The sequence below is a fragment of the Nannobrachium achirus genome (genome assembly GCF_963921795.1).
Source record: "Nannobrachium achirus genome assembly, chromosome: 13".
In the NCBI taxonomy this organism is placed as follows: Eukaryota; Metazoa; Chordata; class Actinopteri; order Myctophiformes; family Myctophidae; genus Nannobrachium; species Nannobrachium achirus.
This window is the reverse complement of record NC_137833.1, coordinates 20531847-20549644: the sequence shown is the minus strand read 5'-3', so window position 1 is coordinate 20549644 and position 17798 is coordinate 20531847. Positions and strand designations below refer to the sequence as shown.

The 17798-nt window shown below is 43.2% G+C and overlaps 1 protein-coding gene across 2 annotated transcripts in view; it reads left to right on the top strand.

Moving 5' to 3' along the window:
- Positions 1-15753: 15753 nt before the first annotated feature.
- Positions 15754-17798, top strand: part of cdh23 (cadherin-related 23) — a gene marked incomplete at both ends in the record, with an annotated part of 273834 nt that continues 271789 nt past the window's right edge. For both annotated transcript variants that reach the window (XM_080739709.1, XM_080739708.1), the window contains one exon: positions 15754-15838. In XM_080739709.1, coding sequence (XP_080595835.1) covers positions 15754-15838 — 85 coding nt within the window. The remainder of the gene's footprint in view (positions 15839-17798) is intronic.

Below are 17798 nucleotides of genomic sequence, written 5' to 3'. Positions count from 1 at the left end.
ATCGGGAGATAAGTGACTGTCAGGTCGCATACACAAACTTTAGAAGGCAATGGTAGCCAATCAGGAGGGAATATGGGAAATGGGACAGATCCATGTTGATGACATGACTTTAGAGATACTGTGTACCGCTTTGCGTGATTTTAGGGCAAAATCTGTAGGAGCAGTGTCCAAGAATGTGTTTTGCAAGAATCGGCCTCATGGTGTGAGAAGAGGGCCATGTGAGAAATGAGGGGTGGAGGTTGTGGTTTGGCAGTCAAGGAGAGTGTGTGTGTGTGTGTGTGTGTGTGTGTGTGTGTGTGTGTGTGTGTGTGTGTGTGTGTGTGTGTGTGTGTGTGTGTGTGTGTGTGTGTGTGTGTGTGTGTGTGTGTGTGCAAAGTTTGGCATGGATAGGGGCAACGGTGGCGGAGATATGAGTAGGGTGAAAGTGTGACGTGACGGACGGACAGACAGACAGACAGACAGACTGACAGATTGACAGCCGGTGGAGGTTTTGATAGTAACTGCGACCTGACGGTCACAATGGGGCCTAAAGCAGAAATGAAAAATAGTAAAAACATAAAACATTAAAAACATTTTTAAAAAAGTGCGGACATGAATAACAGCACAGAGCTTTAAAAATCAGCTTAAAGCAATTGAAGAAATAGGTCTTGAGTTGTGCTTTGATGCTATCCACAGAGGCTGGGAGTTTATTCCAAGCCGTCAGCCCATAGAAGCAGAATGCTGAAGTGCTTATGTTTTGTAATATTAATCAAAATCTACAAAGTAACTAGTAAGTCAAGTTTAGTGGAAACTGTAGTGGAGTAAAAGTACAATATTTGCCTCTGAAATGTAAATGAGTAGAACTAAAAGAATAGAAAATTGGAAATACTCCAGTAAAGTAAAGGTACCTCAAAATTGTACTACAGTACTTGAGTAAATGTCTACTTAGTTACTTTACACCACTGATCACCAGATCTCAACCAAATTTCGTCTGATAAGGGGGGTGCAGAGACTACAGCAAGTTCTTTACAGATTAGACGATAGTGTATAAAATGTACATGGTCGAACCCTAGGGAAATTAAGACAAAAAATTGATTTAGAGTACATTTACCCCCCTTGATTCCGGATGGGGACCCAAATCCATTTGGGTCCCCATCCGGAACGAATGGGGGTAAATTTAAAAAGTATTATTGAACTGAAGTCTCCATGGGGGGAATAATCAATAGAAAAAAAGTCATTTTGGGGGTGAACTACTCCTTTAAACACAAGCTTGTGTGTAGTATTACGCTTTGACCACAAGAGGGCCCCAAAAGACCGTCAAAGGATTCATACAAGTGCATGTTTCTCTAATTAATTTCAGTTCACTTAGAAATCTTCGGTGTGTACACTAGATGGGGCCACTACACCGACAATCTCCACCTCCATGGCTGAACTATATATTCATATTAGGCTATATTCTATAGCCTACTACTTAATAGGGCTCATTTAAAATAAAATAAGATAATATAAATACAAGATAAGATAAAATACATATTAAAAAGGTTACAAGAAGCCTACCTACTGTAAGCCAGATGAAAAGGGTTACAAACTTTTTTGGGGGGTTTTGTGTATAGACATAATGCTGTATGGAGCATTGACCAGAAGAATGTCCTACTTTGCGAAAATGAAGAGGGACAGGGATGAAACACATGGCTGGGGAGTGGGGAGAACAACCAGTAGGCTAATTGGTGCAACGTGTGAAACAGGTGAGCAGTTATAGGTGCCTGCTAGTGCTTAGTAGGATACTTTTCTGAAAATTCTTAGCGTGGCGTGGAAAGGGGAGAGAAGTGGGGGGTAGAGAGAGGGAGGGAGAGAGAGAGAGAGAGGTAGAGAGAGGGAGGGAGAGAGAGAGAGAGAGAGAGAGAGAGAGAGAGAGGGGGAGAGAGAGACGCAGACACCTCGCATCGCATCACAGCAGGACAGTCAATCGAAGCTCAAAGCACTCAGCCACCGACGGACACGGAGCAGGCAGGCAGGTAGGAGGACATTAATGTAATGGAATGAGCAGCTTTAAAAACGAGCAGAAATTAAACAGGGGTTCCGGGCTGACACATTAAGCAGCCAGCCAGCAGGTGCATGCTTTTATATGAAAGAATGGCGTTTAGTCTATCCATTATGTTGGGAGTGTGTTAAAACATTGACCCACGAGTCAATTCTTCACTTCCCCGAGGTTCTTGGCGCGTCGCAGCGCAATGCCAATTCATGAACTCATTAAGAGTGGAGTTTTTATAACTTGTTTTATTACCTCTCTTGGGAGACAAGGGACAGACCCGCAAGGTAGCCTAATTGAAACAAAAATAGTAGGCTATAGTGTTCTTCCTGTGAATGTTGTGTTTTTTTCTTTTTCTCTCCCAAGTGTCAGTTGAAGAATCTCTTTGCTTTGATGTGGGCCTATGGTAGTGATGGGGTAACTAGTGTAGTAGTAGCTAATGTGTGCTGTTTGAGGTATCAGGTGCATGGATTATCTCAGGTTGCCCCAGAGACCTGCTGGGAAGCGCTGTGTGTCGCGCACTTATTTATTCATGTGTCACCTGAACGCATCGCAGTGGCGACGCAACGGCAGGTTAAAGAGGATTGAACGTTAGCTCACTTGAATGCATAATTGCATTCTCCTTGCGTAAAGACACGAATGCTCTCCTATACACCCAATCACCCATATGATATGACAGCCCAAATCCTATGAAAGCCATATTATATTATTATGTTCCCCTTATTTTTGTTGTTAGACCTTTTACCCCATTATTTACCTTTCCTTTTTTATTTGGAGGAATGTGAGGTCTGCTGCCTCTGACTACTGACTAGTCTACTCTTGGATTTCTTCAGCCAGTTGCGTCTTTCTTTCACATTTTGAAACAACTTTGTTAGTTGTTCTGTCCTCCCTGAACCAGCGGCATTTGCATGATAAATGCCGCAGGTAACTATGACAGTCACTTGTTCCATATTCATTGCCTCCGGAGCTACAGGGCATGGCAAGGGTGGGTACTGGAAACGGTTATTCTGTTGCAGGTGTTCACTGCTGACAAAACGGTGGGCTTCCAAATGACACGATTTTAAATGTAGTGTTGTGTTGTTCCCCTATAAACTGGATTCTTACTCATTCATATTTATGCTGTGTCATTTGATCTGAATTCAGAGGTGCCAGAGAGAAATTTGTTTCTAGCCTGATCTGAATTTAATCATTTTGTTGTCAGCCTTGCAGATAACTTCTCTCCCCTTTCCCCTTTATTGAACAACATGACATACGTCAACCTTTAAATAAACTCTACATAAATATTCTTAATTATAGCCTACAGCAGTGATACTCAAACTCAGGCCCACAGGCCACTTCCGGCCCATGGCACAATTTCGACTGGCCCACCAATCAATAATAAAAAATAAAAAAGCATCTTTATATCATCCTATCTTTAGTCTAATTAGATTACATGAATAATCATCCAGAAATGGAAAACTGGGGGCACGCATTCAGAGCAAATTTAATACCACTGTGTTTATTTTGACAGAAAACAGTGTCAGTTAAGAACAATATCATCATTTTATCAACTGGCCCCTGGCCCCTTGTCATTTGTGTAATGTGGCCCACAGGTTCAGCTATTTGAATATACCAGCTGGCTTACAGCACCTGCACCTTGATCTCATGGTTAACTAAATTAATTTCAAAGGAGAGGACCTTCAGGTCAGGGTTTTTTGTCAGGTGCCCATCCGGTCTCTGACTCTTTATGCTGTTGTTGTTGGCTAAATGCCCCAAGTGATGTTTTGATTAACTTTTGGCCTTGGTAGTCCTGCCAGTTAACTGGCAGTGTCACATAGGTCGGTTGGTTTGTAAGGGCCAGAATTATGAGCCAGCGGAGACACTATTGGATTCCAGTTAAATTGATTCATCCTGCCTGGGAGATGGAGAGCTACATATTCTGCAACATATCCCTAAGTAGGATTCTATAGGCCTACCTTACACAGTCTGACAGCACGCACACAAGCTCAAGTTTGAGGAATGAGTTGTTTGTCTACACAGTACATAAGGTTTGTGATGAGTTTGAGATGTGACGCTATCTTTTCTCTCTTTAGAGCCGGTTTTCCCATGTCTTATTTGGGGAGAAGCGCACGTTTTGACAGTTGCCATTTTCTGAGCGTCTCTCTTCACTACATCCATTTGGAATACGAAAGCAATGGAGAAAAAGAGGTAGTGAAATAGGGGGGCCACATGTGACACAGTGACAGCCTTTTTGACTGGCAGATCGAAATGAAAGCCAGTATTGAGGGATAGAGGAATGAATTGCAGCTACTGGTATATCCTACGAGGTCTCAGAAAGAGGAAGAGCAGTGCAATGTATGAAAATGAGATTGAGAGAGGATGGAGGAATGACCAAAAGGAACAATAGTACAGTGGTGAGAGAGGACGGGAGTAATGGCGTGACATGAATGGAAAAGTATTGAAATGAAGCTTTTTCTTTTGTCCTGTGATGTTGTTGGGATTTCAGCAGCCTATATTTTGCTGTTACTAGTGGATAAGAAATGTATCATGGGTGCAATAGGCTGCAGATGTGAAATCATGAGATCTATATGTATATTTCTGGGATGTCAGTTCTTTCTTTCTCTCTCTTTTGTGTGTGTGATCCTGACTATGATTGCAGTCTATTGTATGCTTCCCATTTTTCCTTGGTTCCTGTCCCATTTCTCACTCTCTCCCTCTGCTGGTCCAGCTGTGCGAGGTCATTAAATCAGCCAAGGTAGCCAGGCAGAGACAGAACTGAAAGCTCTGGCCTCTTGGATGGAACCCATGTCTTGACCACAGCGGACCTATCTTAACTAGACCAGGTCAACCTGGTTGTGCCAGACCCCGGTTCTGCCAACCCTCATCATCATTTATGACATCATGCCTTTTGTAGGCATGTCATCATCATGTCATCATCATATATACCCTTTATATAGAAAACCCGGACAGACAGACCGACATTTGCTTATGTAGGCCTACCCATTTCATGGGTCTGGCAAAAATACAGTAAATCAGATCTTTGATCTCATGGACAGAGGAGAATGGATTCAACACATATGTGTGACCTTGACTCTGACTAATGACCTCATTCTTGTCCAGATGCTTACAGAAGCTAAGAGTTCCACTGTCCAGTGGTGAAATGGAAAGGTCAATTGAGCATTGCACATTTCCTTGAAGTGAAACAAAATTAAACTATTTTTGTCATTACTGTATTATTTAGTGTTGCGGTACGAAGGCCTTTTTATCCTTTCATATCCTTTATCAGGGTATTTGGGTACATTTTTGGTGGACAGAGCATGGAGAACATCTTTGTTCAAAAATCCATACGGCCTTGCGATTTTTGGTGAAATGAATGCACCCACAGTTGCTGAGTGTGGGTGCAGCAGTCCGTACATTGCAGATGAGTAGCGCAAGTTGATTTTTTTTGTGGAGCTTATCGAATCCAAATAGTTTGCCTACTCAGCTATCAAATCAACCCTTTACAATGTTCAGTTGCAGCCTCCTCAGTCTCCACAAAGCAAATGTATCATATTAAACAAAACAAACTAAAAACACCCAGTTTAATGGCAGCTTTATTGTGTGACAAATCCTCATTGTTGGTATTTATGCATGGAAGCCTGCCCTGGAGTGGGGCTGAATCAGGGGGGAGAGAGGGATCGAGGAGGGGATTCGGGTGAGACGAGATGTTGGGAGAAAACGAGGTGGGAGGCTGGGTTGTGTGAGGAGAGAGGTGAAGTGTTCAGGTACAAAGGTCATGTGCACTGGAGAGGAGCTGCTAAATGGTTTGTTTTGATCTGTCAGCCCGGGATAGAGGCAGACTACAGCTGGCTGTTGCCGGGGTGGAATGATGTGGACCCTAAACAAAGAGAGAGACAAAAGAGATGAATGAGTCTCTACAGGCTATCTCGTGCCCTTTGACACAGCTGTCTGTGTTTATGTTGTCTGGTATACACATGGGCCTCCAATGGGACAGCTTTGCCAAGCTCATTACAGCCCATTGCCAAGTGGGAAGAAAGCTTGGCCAAGAAATGTGCGTTTTTGAGACGGTTTAAAACGGACAGTAGTAACAACCTATGAACCTATGTTCTTTTTCCTGGAAAACTTAATGTATAAAGAATATTAATCTGTTGGTCAGCTGTTACCTTAGCTTGCTAGATATAAGGTTGTCTGGACAGAAAAGAAATCACACCCTGCGTGAAGTGGGCGGTGCCTTTTATATGAGTTAATTTCATTAAACGTCCAGCTTTGCGGGACGGACATACAGATGTGCCATTTCAAAACGTCACGCGTCATGCCATTGGCAAGACAGTAGATTGGCAGAACATTGAGCTTGTAGATCTGCTATTTATGACCTTCTCTGGCTTTGAAGTTTAAGGTTTAAGGGAATCGAGTGGTTTCTTGTTATTTGCGGGTTTCTGCAAAAATATGCTCCATTCGCCATAAGAATTAGAAAGGCAAAACAGGGAAAGAAACCTGTGGAAAAACATTTTCAGGAAAATAGCAGTAAAGCATGAAGACTTTAAACGTACATACCGTACAGCGTACATACAGATAAAGCCAGATGTAGGAGCGGTTAGCGTGTGGTGGGCATACCGGTATCTCTCTCTGACCCCTTCCATCGTTACCCAACGCTAAAATAACCTGTATGACAACAACAGTGTTTGGATGAAAGCGTCTGTGAATTCTTTTAGAATTTGAGGGTTCACAACGTATGATAATTAAGAGTGTCTGCCAAATGCCTAAATTGTAATTGTAAATTGATAAAATCTGTGATATTGATATAGACTTTTTGAGGAAGGAGAAAGTTTAGTGATCATTGAAGAGACGAATATTTCACTGGTGACATATTTACAAAACATTGCAGAGTTGTGGACGATTGGATTAACGTCATGGATTTCCAAACTGCTGCCGCTTTTTAGACAATGAAAAAAACCTTCCCCCAAATCTAGTGATGGCAATTGGGCAGACAAGAATTTTGAGGTTCATTTGGAATCCTATGTGTATTGATTTGCGCATTTAGTGATCGGAGGGGGTCAAACAACAACTAAAAAGAAGTCACAAAGTGCATCTTTGTCCTTCCACCGAAATTGCCAGGCAAAAACACCGTAAAAGCCTTCAGTTGGAGAGTGAAGACTATTTTGTCAGTCTCGTCTTAGAAAAATAGAAATGTCAGCAGCTGGCGAGGTTCATGGCTCACTACATTGTTGGTGTTACTTTCAGAGTTGCATTAACACTCAGGATTTTGCTGTGTAGACCCCTTTATAACTATTTTTTCTTCTTCTTTTAAGATGTTCAGCTACCACATTACTTATCATGGAAAACACATTTTTAGAGAGAGAGTGTGTGTGTGTGTGTGTGTGTGTGTGTGTGTGTGTGTGTGTGTGTGCGTGTGTGCCTGTGTGCGTGCGTGCGTGCGTGCGTGCGTGATTTTTATACTGTCTTTTACTTTGATGTGTACTGCCATGCAAATGTTGGAACTTAATGTAGCTAAAACACGATGCGTCCCTTTTTTGCATATCATCAAATCCTTGGTGCTGTGTTTGAATGAGAGTTAATTAGCTTGATTTATGATGTCCATCTATTACAGTCACGCGTGTAGACGTGCGTTTGGAACCTGCGCAGCATGCAGAAAGCACTGGAGAGCTCCCAGTACGGCGCAGCAGCTGTACTCTGTGCAGGATTGTTCCTCCAGTCAGCTTTCCCTTCTCAAACCGTTGCACCAGCAGCCTCTGTCTATTGTTCCCGTTACAGATGCGGCTCACCAGCACTCATCTGACAAATTCTGTTGAGCGTTTCTCCCCTCTGTTGTCTCAATGTGTGGCACAGAGGGAGGCCTCTATTGCTCCATTTATTTATTTATTGCCAGTTGCAGCCACACTGATTTCCCTCCATTACTGATGATGATGATGCCGGTGAGCGCGGGACGGAGTGTGCATGTGTGCTTGTGTGTGTGTGTGTGTGTGTGTGTGTGTGTGTGTGTGTGTGTGTGTGTGTGTGTGTGTGTGTGTGTGTGTGTGTGTGTACGATTATGCTTGAGCGATTGTGACATGGCCCTTGGAATGTGGTGGCTCGAAGCGCTCTCCTGTTCCTGATAATTACTGTCTCCCCAGGTCTTGCTCTGTGAGCTGGCCTAGTCCCCCACCTCACGGCTCAGCCCAGCCCCAAAGTTTTTTTTTTTTCTTGGCTTAATCAAAGTGGCTGCAGGCAGGGGCTCCTGGGCCAGTGTTTGTCTTGGCATGTGCCCTATAGCCCCTTATTCCCCGTTGACCTGGCAGTCAGCTAGAGGTCTTTTATTGATAGATGGAGGATGAGGTTCAACTTCACTCTGGGAATTCCAAATACAGTGGGGTCTGCTCCAGGGCTGCAACTATTGCTTATTTTCTTTGCGATTATCCTATTGATAATTTTTCGGAATAATTGATAAGTGTGCTTTAAAAACATATATTTTGTATTGTTTATACATCTACAAATCAATGCAAAATAAATTGAATAAATGTTTTTCTAATCGACTAATTATATTAATGGGATTGACCACTTAAGCTGTAGGCTATTTTATGCTTTGTCGGTATCAAGCGAAAACAGATCTACAAGCTCATAACGCGCCGCAATGTTAAGTGTGCATGAGGTTGTAGATCAGCATTTTTTTCCTTTTTTTTACTGTATTTAAATTACTTTTTAAGAATACAAAAATCGATTATTTGATTAATAGTTGCACCCCTTCTTTGCTCCCTTCATGTTGCAGTGGAAGCTGTCACCATGTCACCTTCAGAGACTGATTTCTATGACATGGGTAGGCTTCCTCTTAAAGATGAGCTTATTTATGCTGTACGTTGTATGGTTTATACGGAATTTGCCTGCCGTCAGTCACTTCATAAAACCTAACTAAAAGGGAGCATTGACACTCACATCTCATCATGATGCCGTCCAAGCGACATCCCGTTGACATATCACTCTCATCGTGCAAGTGAGGGTTGCTGAGTCAGGCTTTCAGACAGCTATGTCATTGTGTGTACTTGTCATGTTGACGATGAAGAGATTTGAAGGGCAGCAAAGGAGGCGTTAGATCAGATCATCAGTGCAGCGCCGCCAAATGTTCTTTAATCAGCCTCTTGATCGCTTTGCTAATGAGTGGTGGCTTTTTCATGGGGACCGGAGGGCAGGCAGAAATCTGCCATCGGTTGGCTATGATAATCCACAGATTTGGCTTCTGGCGGTGGGCCACCACCTCCCCTGAGAATGGGGCTTGTGAACTTAAGACTCGCCAGATACAATTATCATGTAATCAATAATATTGAGTGCTGTAAGGCCAGCAGATACGGCCCTGTGGGCAGGTGAGCCGCTCTCTGGAGAGAACCCAGCAGGCCAGATATTACTCTTCACTTTACACTGACTTGATCACACTTTACTGGCAGATAAGCGATAGGATAGCAACTCTCATTGAATAGACTTGGATTTCAGCCAGTCCCAGTGTTCCCTCATTGAAACTGTATGTGTACTTGTTTGTTTACTCCAGCTAGATAGTTCATAGACTCCATACGGTATTTGAGCCTGAGTCTGGGAAACCCGAACCTCAAAATAAAAAAATTGTATCGATTTTCAAATTGATGATATGCCTAAACATAAGACTCAGTAGTAGTCAATAACCATTCCTGCAATAAATTGGCAAGAGTGAAATATTTGAAAATTCTAAATTAAATGACTGCAATGTTATTAATATACTGGCCAGAAGGATAATTTCAACTGTTCTTGGTCTAGAGTTCAAGAACAGTTCTGGCAGAGAAAGTGAGAGCAAAACATTTGCAAAGAGAAGTTAAAACTAGAAAGGAAAATGTAAAGAAAGACTGGAGTGTGAGAGATGGTCGTTGTGGGGTTGGTGTGCATTGGAGGTTCAGATACGAGCAGTGACTTTGACAGTAGGGGAGAGTGAGTGAAAGAGAGCGGGGTCCCCGTCCTGAGGAGTAAGGGCGAGATGGATAGTGACAATGTAGATGAAGAGGACAAAGAGAGAGAGAGAGAGAGAGTGGCAGAGTGGCAGTGCTGCAGTGGGGACAGCATGCGTTGACGGCCACCTCACTGGCCAGCCTGTCCTCTGCAGATAATTGCCCTAGGCATGACTGATTGCTTATAGCAGACCACTTTGGCCTGAACTAAGTGAGAACCAACCTTTACACTAATAATTAACTCACTTACATTGTAAGGGTACACACGTCATTGTACATCATGGACTACCGTGTTCCATGTGCCTACTGCTGCCTATAGGACATACTGTACAGTGCTCCAAAACATCCTACTATCATTCTTAATAAATACACATTTTCCTAGAGATCACTGGAGCAGTCAGCAGTGTGCTGCAGGTAGAGCAATTTGCATCTCTCAGAAAGTGCTTTTTTAGCAGCACACAACAGAACCTCAGAATATGGACCAAATTAATCACATAATATCCATGGCTAATTATAAGGCATATTGAAAGATTCAATAAGATACAAAATATCAGCATAACAATGTAAAATATCAGCATAATATTGACATCTTTTAATTTAGCCTACAGCTTTGGAAATTCCCCTTGCTGAGCTAAGGACTTAGTAGTATGAACATTTATGATGTCATTCATTATATTAACCATTAACCAAATTAGTCCTAGTAAGCGTTGTGGCTTATAATCAACATGACCTACTGTAGCTCCACCACCTCCCCATCTTGTACTTCCGAGTGTCTAGCTTCAAATTAGAACCAGTGAGTCCACTCCAACAAGGTTAATTGACCCAAACGTTACTGTGACATACAAATGAGCAAGAAAAAATCACCCTCTGTCCTAGCTCTGGTCCATAGCGTTAGAAGGAGTTCTCCTTAAAGGGATATTCCACTTTCAACAGGGAAACACCTTATGGGCTTTTCTCCACATACACACCCATTGTAGTCGGGGATCCACATGCCCTAAAGCTCAAGGAATAGGGTTGAACCTGTGATGTTCTGCCGCACTTTTTATTTCTGTTTTATCTATTAGTTTGGTCATTAAGGTCCACAGAATGAGAGGCCTGCTCTGCTGGAAACATCGCGAAAAAAAGTTATGGCCATTTGTATATTCACTGTCCCATTGACTCCACTACACAGGAAAGGAAATATATTATAAAAAAGAAAGATTCTGCTTTAAGTAGTATGTGAGGGGTCAAACTGGAGAGTTTTCATGATTGTGAATCCATTGCAAGCATTTGTTTTGCACAAAAAACATTCCTTGGGCAAGAAAACTAACCAACAAAAGTGTGAAAAGTGATGAGTCATCACTTTTCACAGTCATCACAGTGATGAGTCATCACTTTTGACACTTTTGTTGGTTTGTTTTCTTGCCCAAGGAATGTTTTTTGTGCAAAACAAATGCTTGCAATGGATTCAGAATCATGAAAACCCTCCATTTTGACCCCTCACGTGCTACTTAAAGCAGATTTTTTTCTTGTTTATAATATATTTCCTTTCCTGTGTAGTGGAGTCAATGGGACAGTGAATATACAAATGGCCATAACTTTTTTTTGCGATGTTTCCGGCAGAGCAGGCCTCTCATTCTGTGGACCTTAGTGACCAAACTAATAGATAAAACAGAAATAAAAAGTGCGGCAGAACATCACAGGTCCCCTCCCATTTTGAGGGACTGGATCCCCGGCTATTGTAACTTCAATCTCCATTTTAGCAGGGAGCAGGCTGTGTTTTTTTTGATAACTTTTATCATTTACTTGTAATAATTGTTTGGGGAAAATGGAAATGAAAAAATGAAATACAAAAAATAATTATTAAAAATAAATTAAAAAAGTTTGAAGTTACAATGGGTGTGTGTGGGGAGAGGCCCTGGGCCTGGAGGGCCTGGTAACTACATCAAATATCTAAATATTGAATCAAGCAAATTAAAAACTGTTCAGGGTGTTCATAAAAGCCTGATTAGACGATAAAATTACACACTAATTACTTTATTTATCCACAACTTTCCAACGTCCCATCGTGCATTGCGCAGAAGGTGTGCGGCAGCTTCTGGCGCCGCAGCCAAGTGTGATCTACAAGCTCATAGCGGCTGCATCTGCGACGCGACGTGAGCTTGTATGTCTGCTGTTAACCGTAAGTGTCCCACAGATAATGCTACAGTAAACTCTCGCAGAAACAGGTGGATAGAGCACCATAAATGCAGTTCAAAGTGCTTTACATTCCAGTTATAAACTCAGTTTAAAACAAAGTAATAGACTTTAGTAAAAATAAAGTCTACACTTTTGCTACACCAAAACAACGACGGTTTTCATGTGTTGAACTTGAAAGTGTAAAATACACTTTTTGGCCAGAAAAGAAAATAGTTCACAAGGTGAAATATATTTTTTTAATATTACTCCACCGTGCCCCCTTCAGATCTGGTCAATGGGATTTTTTCTATTGGCCAAAGCGTATGCTTTATTTCTTTGTAAAGTCGAGAGGCTGCGCTACCGGGGTATTGCGGGCGGGCAATTCCTGAAAAGTCACACAGCTAGTTACCTCTGTCCTCTTATCATCCCCTCACCCAGGTCAAATAAAGGCTGGGTACATCATAGATCTATAATCGTGCGCACCCTGTGTCTGTGGATACGATGCAACTGCAAGTTATGGGTATAGATTTGGCCTGCGGTTATGGGAATGATACATACACTTTCTATACGCCAATGGACTGACTTGGGCCCAGATCTCAATACTGCAGCAGGAGAAACTGTTCAGTGTTCAGCATTCGCCCTCTTGACACACAGTGTGTCTCAGCTGGTATCCATCATTCAAACTCATCCATCCGTCATCTCAGCGATGTCCTTTAGTGTTTGGAAGAGGGATTAGTGAAGAGACTGGCTAAGTGTGGGTGACTTTTCATGGTGTGTATGTGTGTGCAGATGGGATGGCGCGTACACATGTGCATACTGTACATGTGTCTGTCCATGTATGATAGAAACACTTTAAAGCAGTTTTTAAATCAGACATTTCTTTCTATTGTATACAGAAAGCAGTGCTCCACGGAACATGTATCTCCGCGAGGCTTGGTTGCCCAACCGGGGCTGTGTAAGTCATGTATTGTGGCCACGGCCTCATTTGTAGCGCACCCTATGGGAGAAGTAAAGTTGCTTTTGGAGGTGTGCTCTTATTGTATAGCAGGCCCCTCAACATGAGATTCTAATTTTGTTTTGATTTGACTGGATGTTGCGTACTTGCGTTCATGATGTACTGTATGGTGTTTGTTGGCCCACACATTTCAGAAGCCAATAACAGGCAAAAGTATGTAAAGAAAAATCCTGTTTAATGCTTATTTGTCACATTACTCCTGAGATAATTTGTACCTAATTTGGTGGGAATGTATATGTCTTGTGAAACTGAAGTAAGTTGACAGATGTTTACTTAATAAGTGTACAAACCTAATTTAATTTAGTTTAGTGTTAATTTAAAAATGGACCATAACTCAATATGTACTGCTTACTAAACTTTGCTGTATAGACAGCCAAGAATGTGTTCACACTGATTAGGCTCGTGCCAGCCTGATCATCCCTACCGTCCCATATCACAAAAGAACACAGGTGTACCTGGAGATTGCTCTGAGGTCTCTTACTGTGCTATTTGGGTATTGGCTCTGATAATGGGTGTGCTTCCTGTAGGAACAGACTTGGCAGACTTGAAAAATGTCTCCAGGACAATCCAGGTAATAACCGCCTCCAGCATGTTTATGAAACAAACTGTAGGTGAGTAGATTAGAGGAAGTGAATTCTTCTCTAGGTAAGGTTGTATCTTGGCCGTGGGTAGCCTGATGTGACTGTAGTCGCTGTGCGGTATTACCTAGTTTGTGGACACTTAATGGAGTTACACAGAAGTTTCTCAATCTCCGACTCCTACTGAGTGGACCTAATCCCCCTTTGCCTCCCTCTGCTACAGGAGGCAAAGGATTAGAAGAAGTAAAGAGAGAAAGAGAGCGGGTGGGCTAAGGTCTTGTGAGCTCAGCAGGAGAGAGGGATGGATGGATGGATGGATGGATAGAAGGAGAGAAGGGTGGAAGGAAGGTGGTGGGGAGTAAAACATAGCAGAAAAGAGCCATGCAGGCAGCCCTTGTTGGAGGAGGTGAAGGGTATATTTACAATAATGCTGAGGAAACAAGATTCCAAATGGAAACAAATGTGCCTATTTAAACTCACACACATGCAGAGGTGCGCGCACACACACACACACACACACACACACACACACACACACACACACACACACACACACACACACACACATTATATTCTTTACCTTACCCTTATTTCTCCCTCACCTGTACATTTCACTCCCCACCTCATTATCCGCCTTGAATTAATTCTTGCCACACTATTTTTCTTAAATACAGGCTATCATTGATAGCCCCTCAGCAACAGAACAGCAAGGGGCAGCACAAAGCAGCATCGTGTTTACTGTTACTTTTGTGGCCACATCTCTGACATGTCAGGACTGCTCCTTGGTCAAATGCCCCGAGGGACGCTGTAGTCTCTACTTGTGACCCAGCTGGGGGAGTGAGCCAAAACAAAGTGTTTTTGTTTCATTTTTAGAGGAATTTAGAAAGATGGACACCGAAAGTGAAATTGTCAGCAAATTAACTTGTTGACCACTGGAGCCTTGTTAGGGCAAGGTGTTATGGGTATGCGAGGGAGGGAGCAAAAAAGAGAAGGAAAGAGGAAGAAAGAGGGAACACAAGCAGAGAGAGAGAGAGAGAGAGAGAGATGTAATGAATAATGAAAGGCTGATCTCGGGGAAGACAGCTAGGGTTTCTACATGATCTGAGCTGTCTGCTGACAGGCCCTTATGCCATTGCGCGCACACACACACACACACACACACACACACACACACACACACACACACACACACACACACTTGTCGCCTAGCTACACGCTTATGAAAGCAAACACGGCTGTGAGCCTACCTTCCGCGCTTTGTATTTATGTGCGTGTGTGTTCAACTGTGCATGGTGTTGGCGTGTGCGCACGTGTAGGTGCGTCCATGCATGTGAATGTGGGTGTGTGAGTAAGCGTAAGTGTGTGAGATAGGGTCAGTGAGCAAACATGGCAGTCCACCTCAGTCTATTGGAGAGGGCTTTGTGTAATGTCCTGGCAGTGGCACTACTACAGTGTCCCCCGTCCAACCAGTGACATTGACACTAAATACCGGTAAACAAACAACCAGTAGTATCCGACGGCTGCAATTAGCTTAATTATGCCCTCCGCACATTAAGTGTGATTACACGTCATTAATTTCGACCTTACAGTTGGCTCAGTGGAGCTGCGCCAGATGAGCAGTTTGAGCACTCTGCAAATAGCATTTACACTTTTTGCGCCGCGCCAGACAGTGAATTTTCCCAGACAATTAACAACACGACGTCTTGATGATGGTTATTAAAGACTGTGCTGTAGATCAGCCGCTGCCGAGAATTCCCCTTCTGCTTGCAAACTTGAAACACCACGGCAAATGAACGCACACACACACATATGCAGATGGGGGTGCTTCAAGGGCTGCGTAGACGTTTGCTTTGTTGTCCCTCTAACTCTACTGATCACACCATCTCCCACTCGCTTTAACAGTAATCACCTAACATAAAAGAGCGCCACTCCTTTACAATATGACTGTAGGACATTAAACGGCAATGACTGTTCATTAAAACTGTGGTGTGACTAATTAACCACTGGCTTGTGATTCTTCCTCTTTGTGTGTGTGCGTGCATGCAGGTGCAGGTGATGTCGTGGAGTGTGGGTTCAGGTGACAGGATGACACTGGCCAGGTTCCTCCTTCCCTTCCTCCTCCTCCAAACTTTCTGTGAAGGTGAGTTCCTAAATATCCAAATGTCCCATCTAGGGATTGCCAACTGTTAACCGTTACCGTTTAACCGTTACGAATTTGATTACCGGTAAGCACTAACGGGTAATGGTGACCGATACAAAAAAGGGTCAATCTGCGTCGCGTGTCCCACCAAAAGCCCCGGACATCAATGTCTGTAACATCACCCATGCAACTAAATTTCGCCCTCAGTCACACATTTCTGTGCGGTCACCAATGTCTGTGTAACCATGCATACATCTGTAAGCGACACACACGCTGCTGACAGAGACAACTTGACAAGCTCGTTCATCAAGAAACAAACCGCGATTGAATTTTCCGAAACAGACCCCTGTGACCCGTCTTAACTTCTTGCCTGCTAGTCGACTTTCAGAACGACTTCCTCACTAGGAGACTCTCTGCCGAGCGACTTTTAAGTCGATTGGCAATTTTTAAGCAATTTATTGGATATTTTTTTATGAATTGTACGATGGTTTCGAGTGACCGTGTAAAGTAAGGATTGGTTTGTGATGTCACCGCTAGCTCAGGCCTCCTCTGTGTAAAATCGCCTATGCTAGCCGTTGGTTTCAATACACACTACAATTAGGGCTTTCACCAACTAGTCGACTTTTCGACTAGTCGACTAGTAAAACCACTAGTCGATCTTGTAGGTACTGGTCGACTAGTCGTAAAAAAAAAAAAAACATTTTCGTGTTTTTTATTTTTTTTTCGTTTTTTTTTTCCTACATTATGTAGGCCTTTACCTGACTTTCGCCAGATGGTGGCAGCATTGCTTATGCATTGCTTTACCATCTGGGTTCACTTGCGGAGGAGGGGTTCCCTTCGGAATGTCCCTGGCCGGACCAATCAGCGGCAGCTATGGGCGGGCTCTGAGCGGCTCTGAGCCAATAGAGTCTGATTGCAGACCACGTGGAAACCCAGGAGGCGGATTCTGGGTGCAACGTCATGCAGACAGGCCAATATGAGTCGTTGGAGTTGGCACGGCCATATCCAATCACCTGCTTTAGAATTTTAAAAAATGGCCCGCCCCTTACATCGGTTGTGCTGGACCGAGTCCAGATGGTAGAAGCAGAGCGTTATGCAGGCATACGCAATGCTGCAAACCATCTGGCGAAAGTCAGGTTATGTAGGCCTAGCAAGCTAATTTCAATTCGATTTAGTTATAGTTTTATTTTTAACAACCATTATAAACGGAATATAAATATCCAGTCACCCACAGTGCATCCAGCAGCATCTCCCTGACCGGCGGGGGTTAATCTCAGAGTTCACCCAAAGTTCATCCAGTGTCATTGCTGCACACCGCAGCTTGTCCACTACAGAGACTACGCTACGCTACAGTAAAGAATAGTGGTCAGTTTAAAGTGGTAGCGCGAACAAAGCAGCAAGTGAATGAAGACATAGCTTAGTTCACAACAGACTGCCCGACGTTCGTTTGATTAGAAGTAATTAAAAGACGTGGTTTGTTTGTGTAGTGACTAGCGAGCTAGCCTAAAGCCTAGCTAGCCAACGGGCAGAATGGATTATTGTGGACTTTGAGAGACACGGCAGATTTTGGTGAGTTCATGGGTTTCCATGCCTTATTATTACTGTAGCAGCTATGCTGGTCTTGTTATGTTGCACACGTATGTTGCACACGTAACGAGGCACACGTGGTTTTTGTGTGGGTATATCTTGTCATGGTAACTTGGCTGCTGTGGAAAGCCGTGCCACTGCGCTCTTTATTATGACATAATATGTTAACGATTAGTCGACTAGTCGACTACCAGTGTCTTCGACTAGTCGATCTGTAAAAAATACTAGAAGTGAAAGCCCTAACTACAATACATAACGGCGCGTCATTACGTCGGATTTTGACCCGGTTTGAAGTGTCTGTGGCGTGGATACATGTCCCAGCCGATGGGCCATCATAATATTTACACCATCAAGCGCGCGTGTGGCGCACACG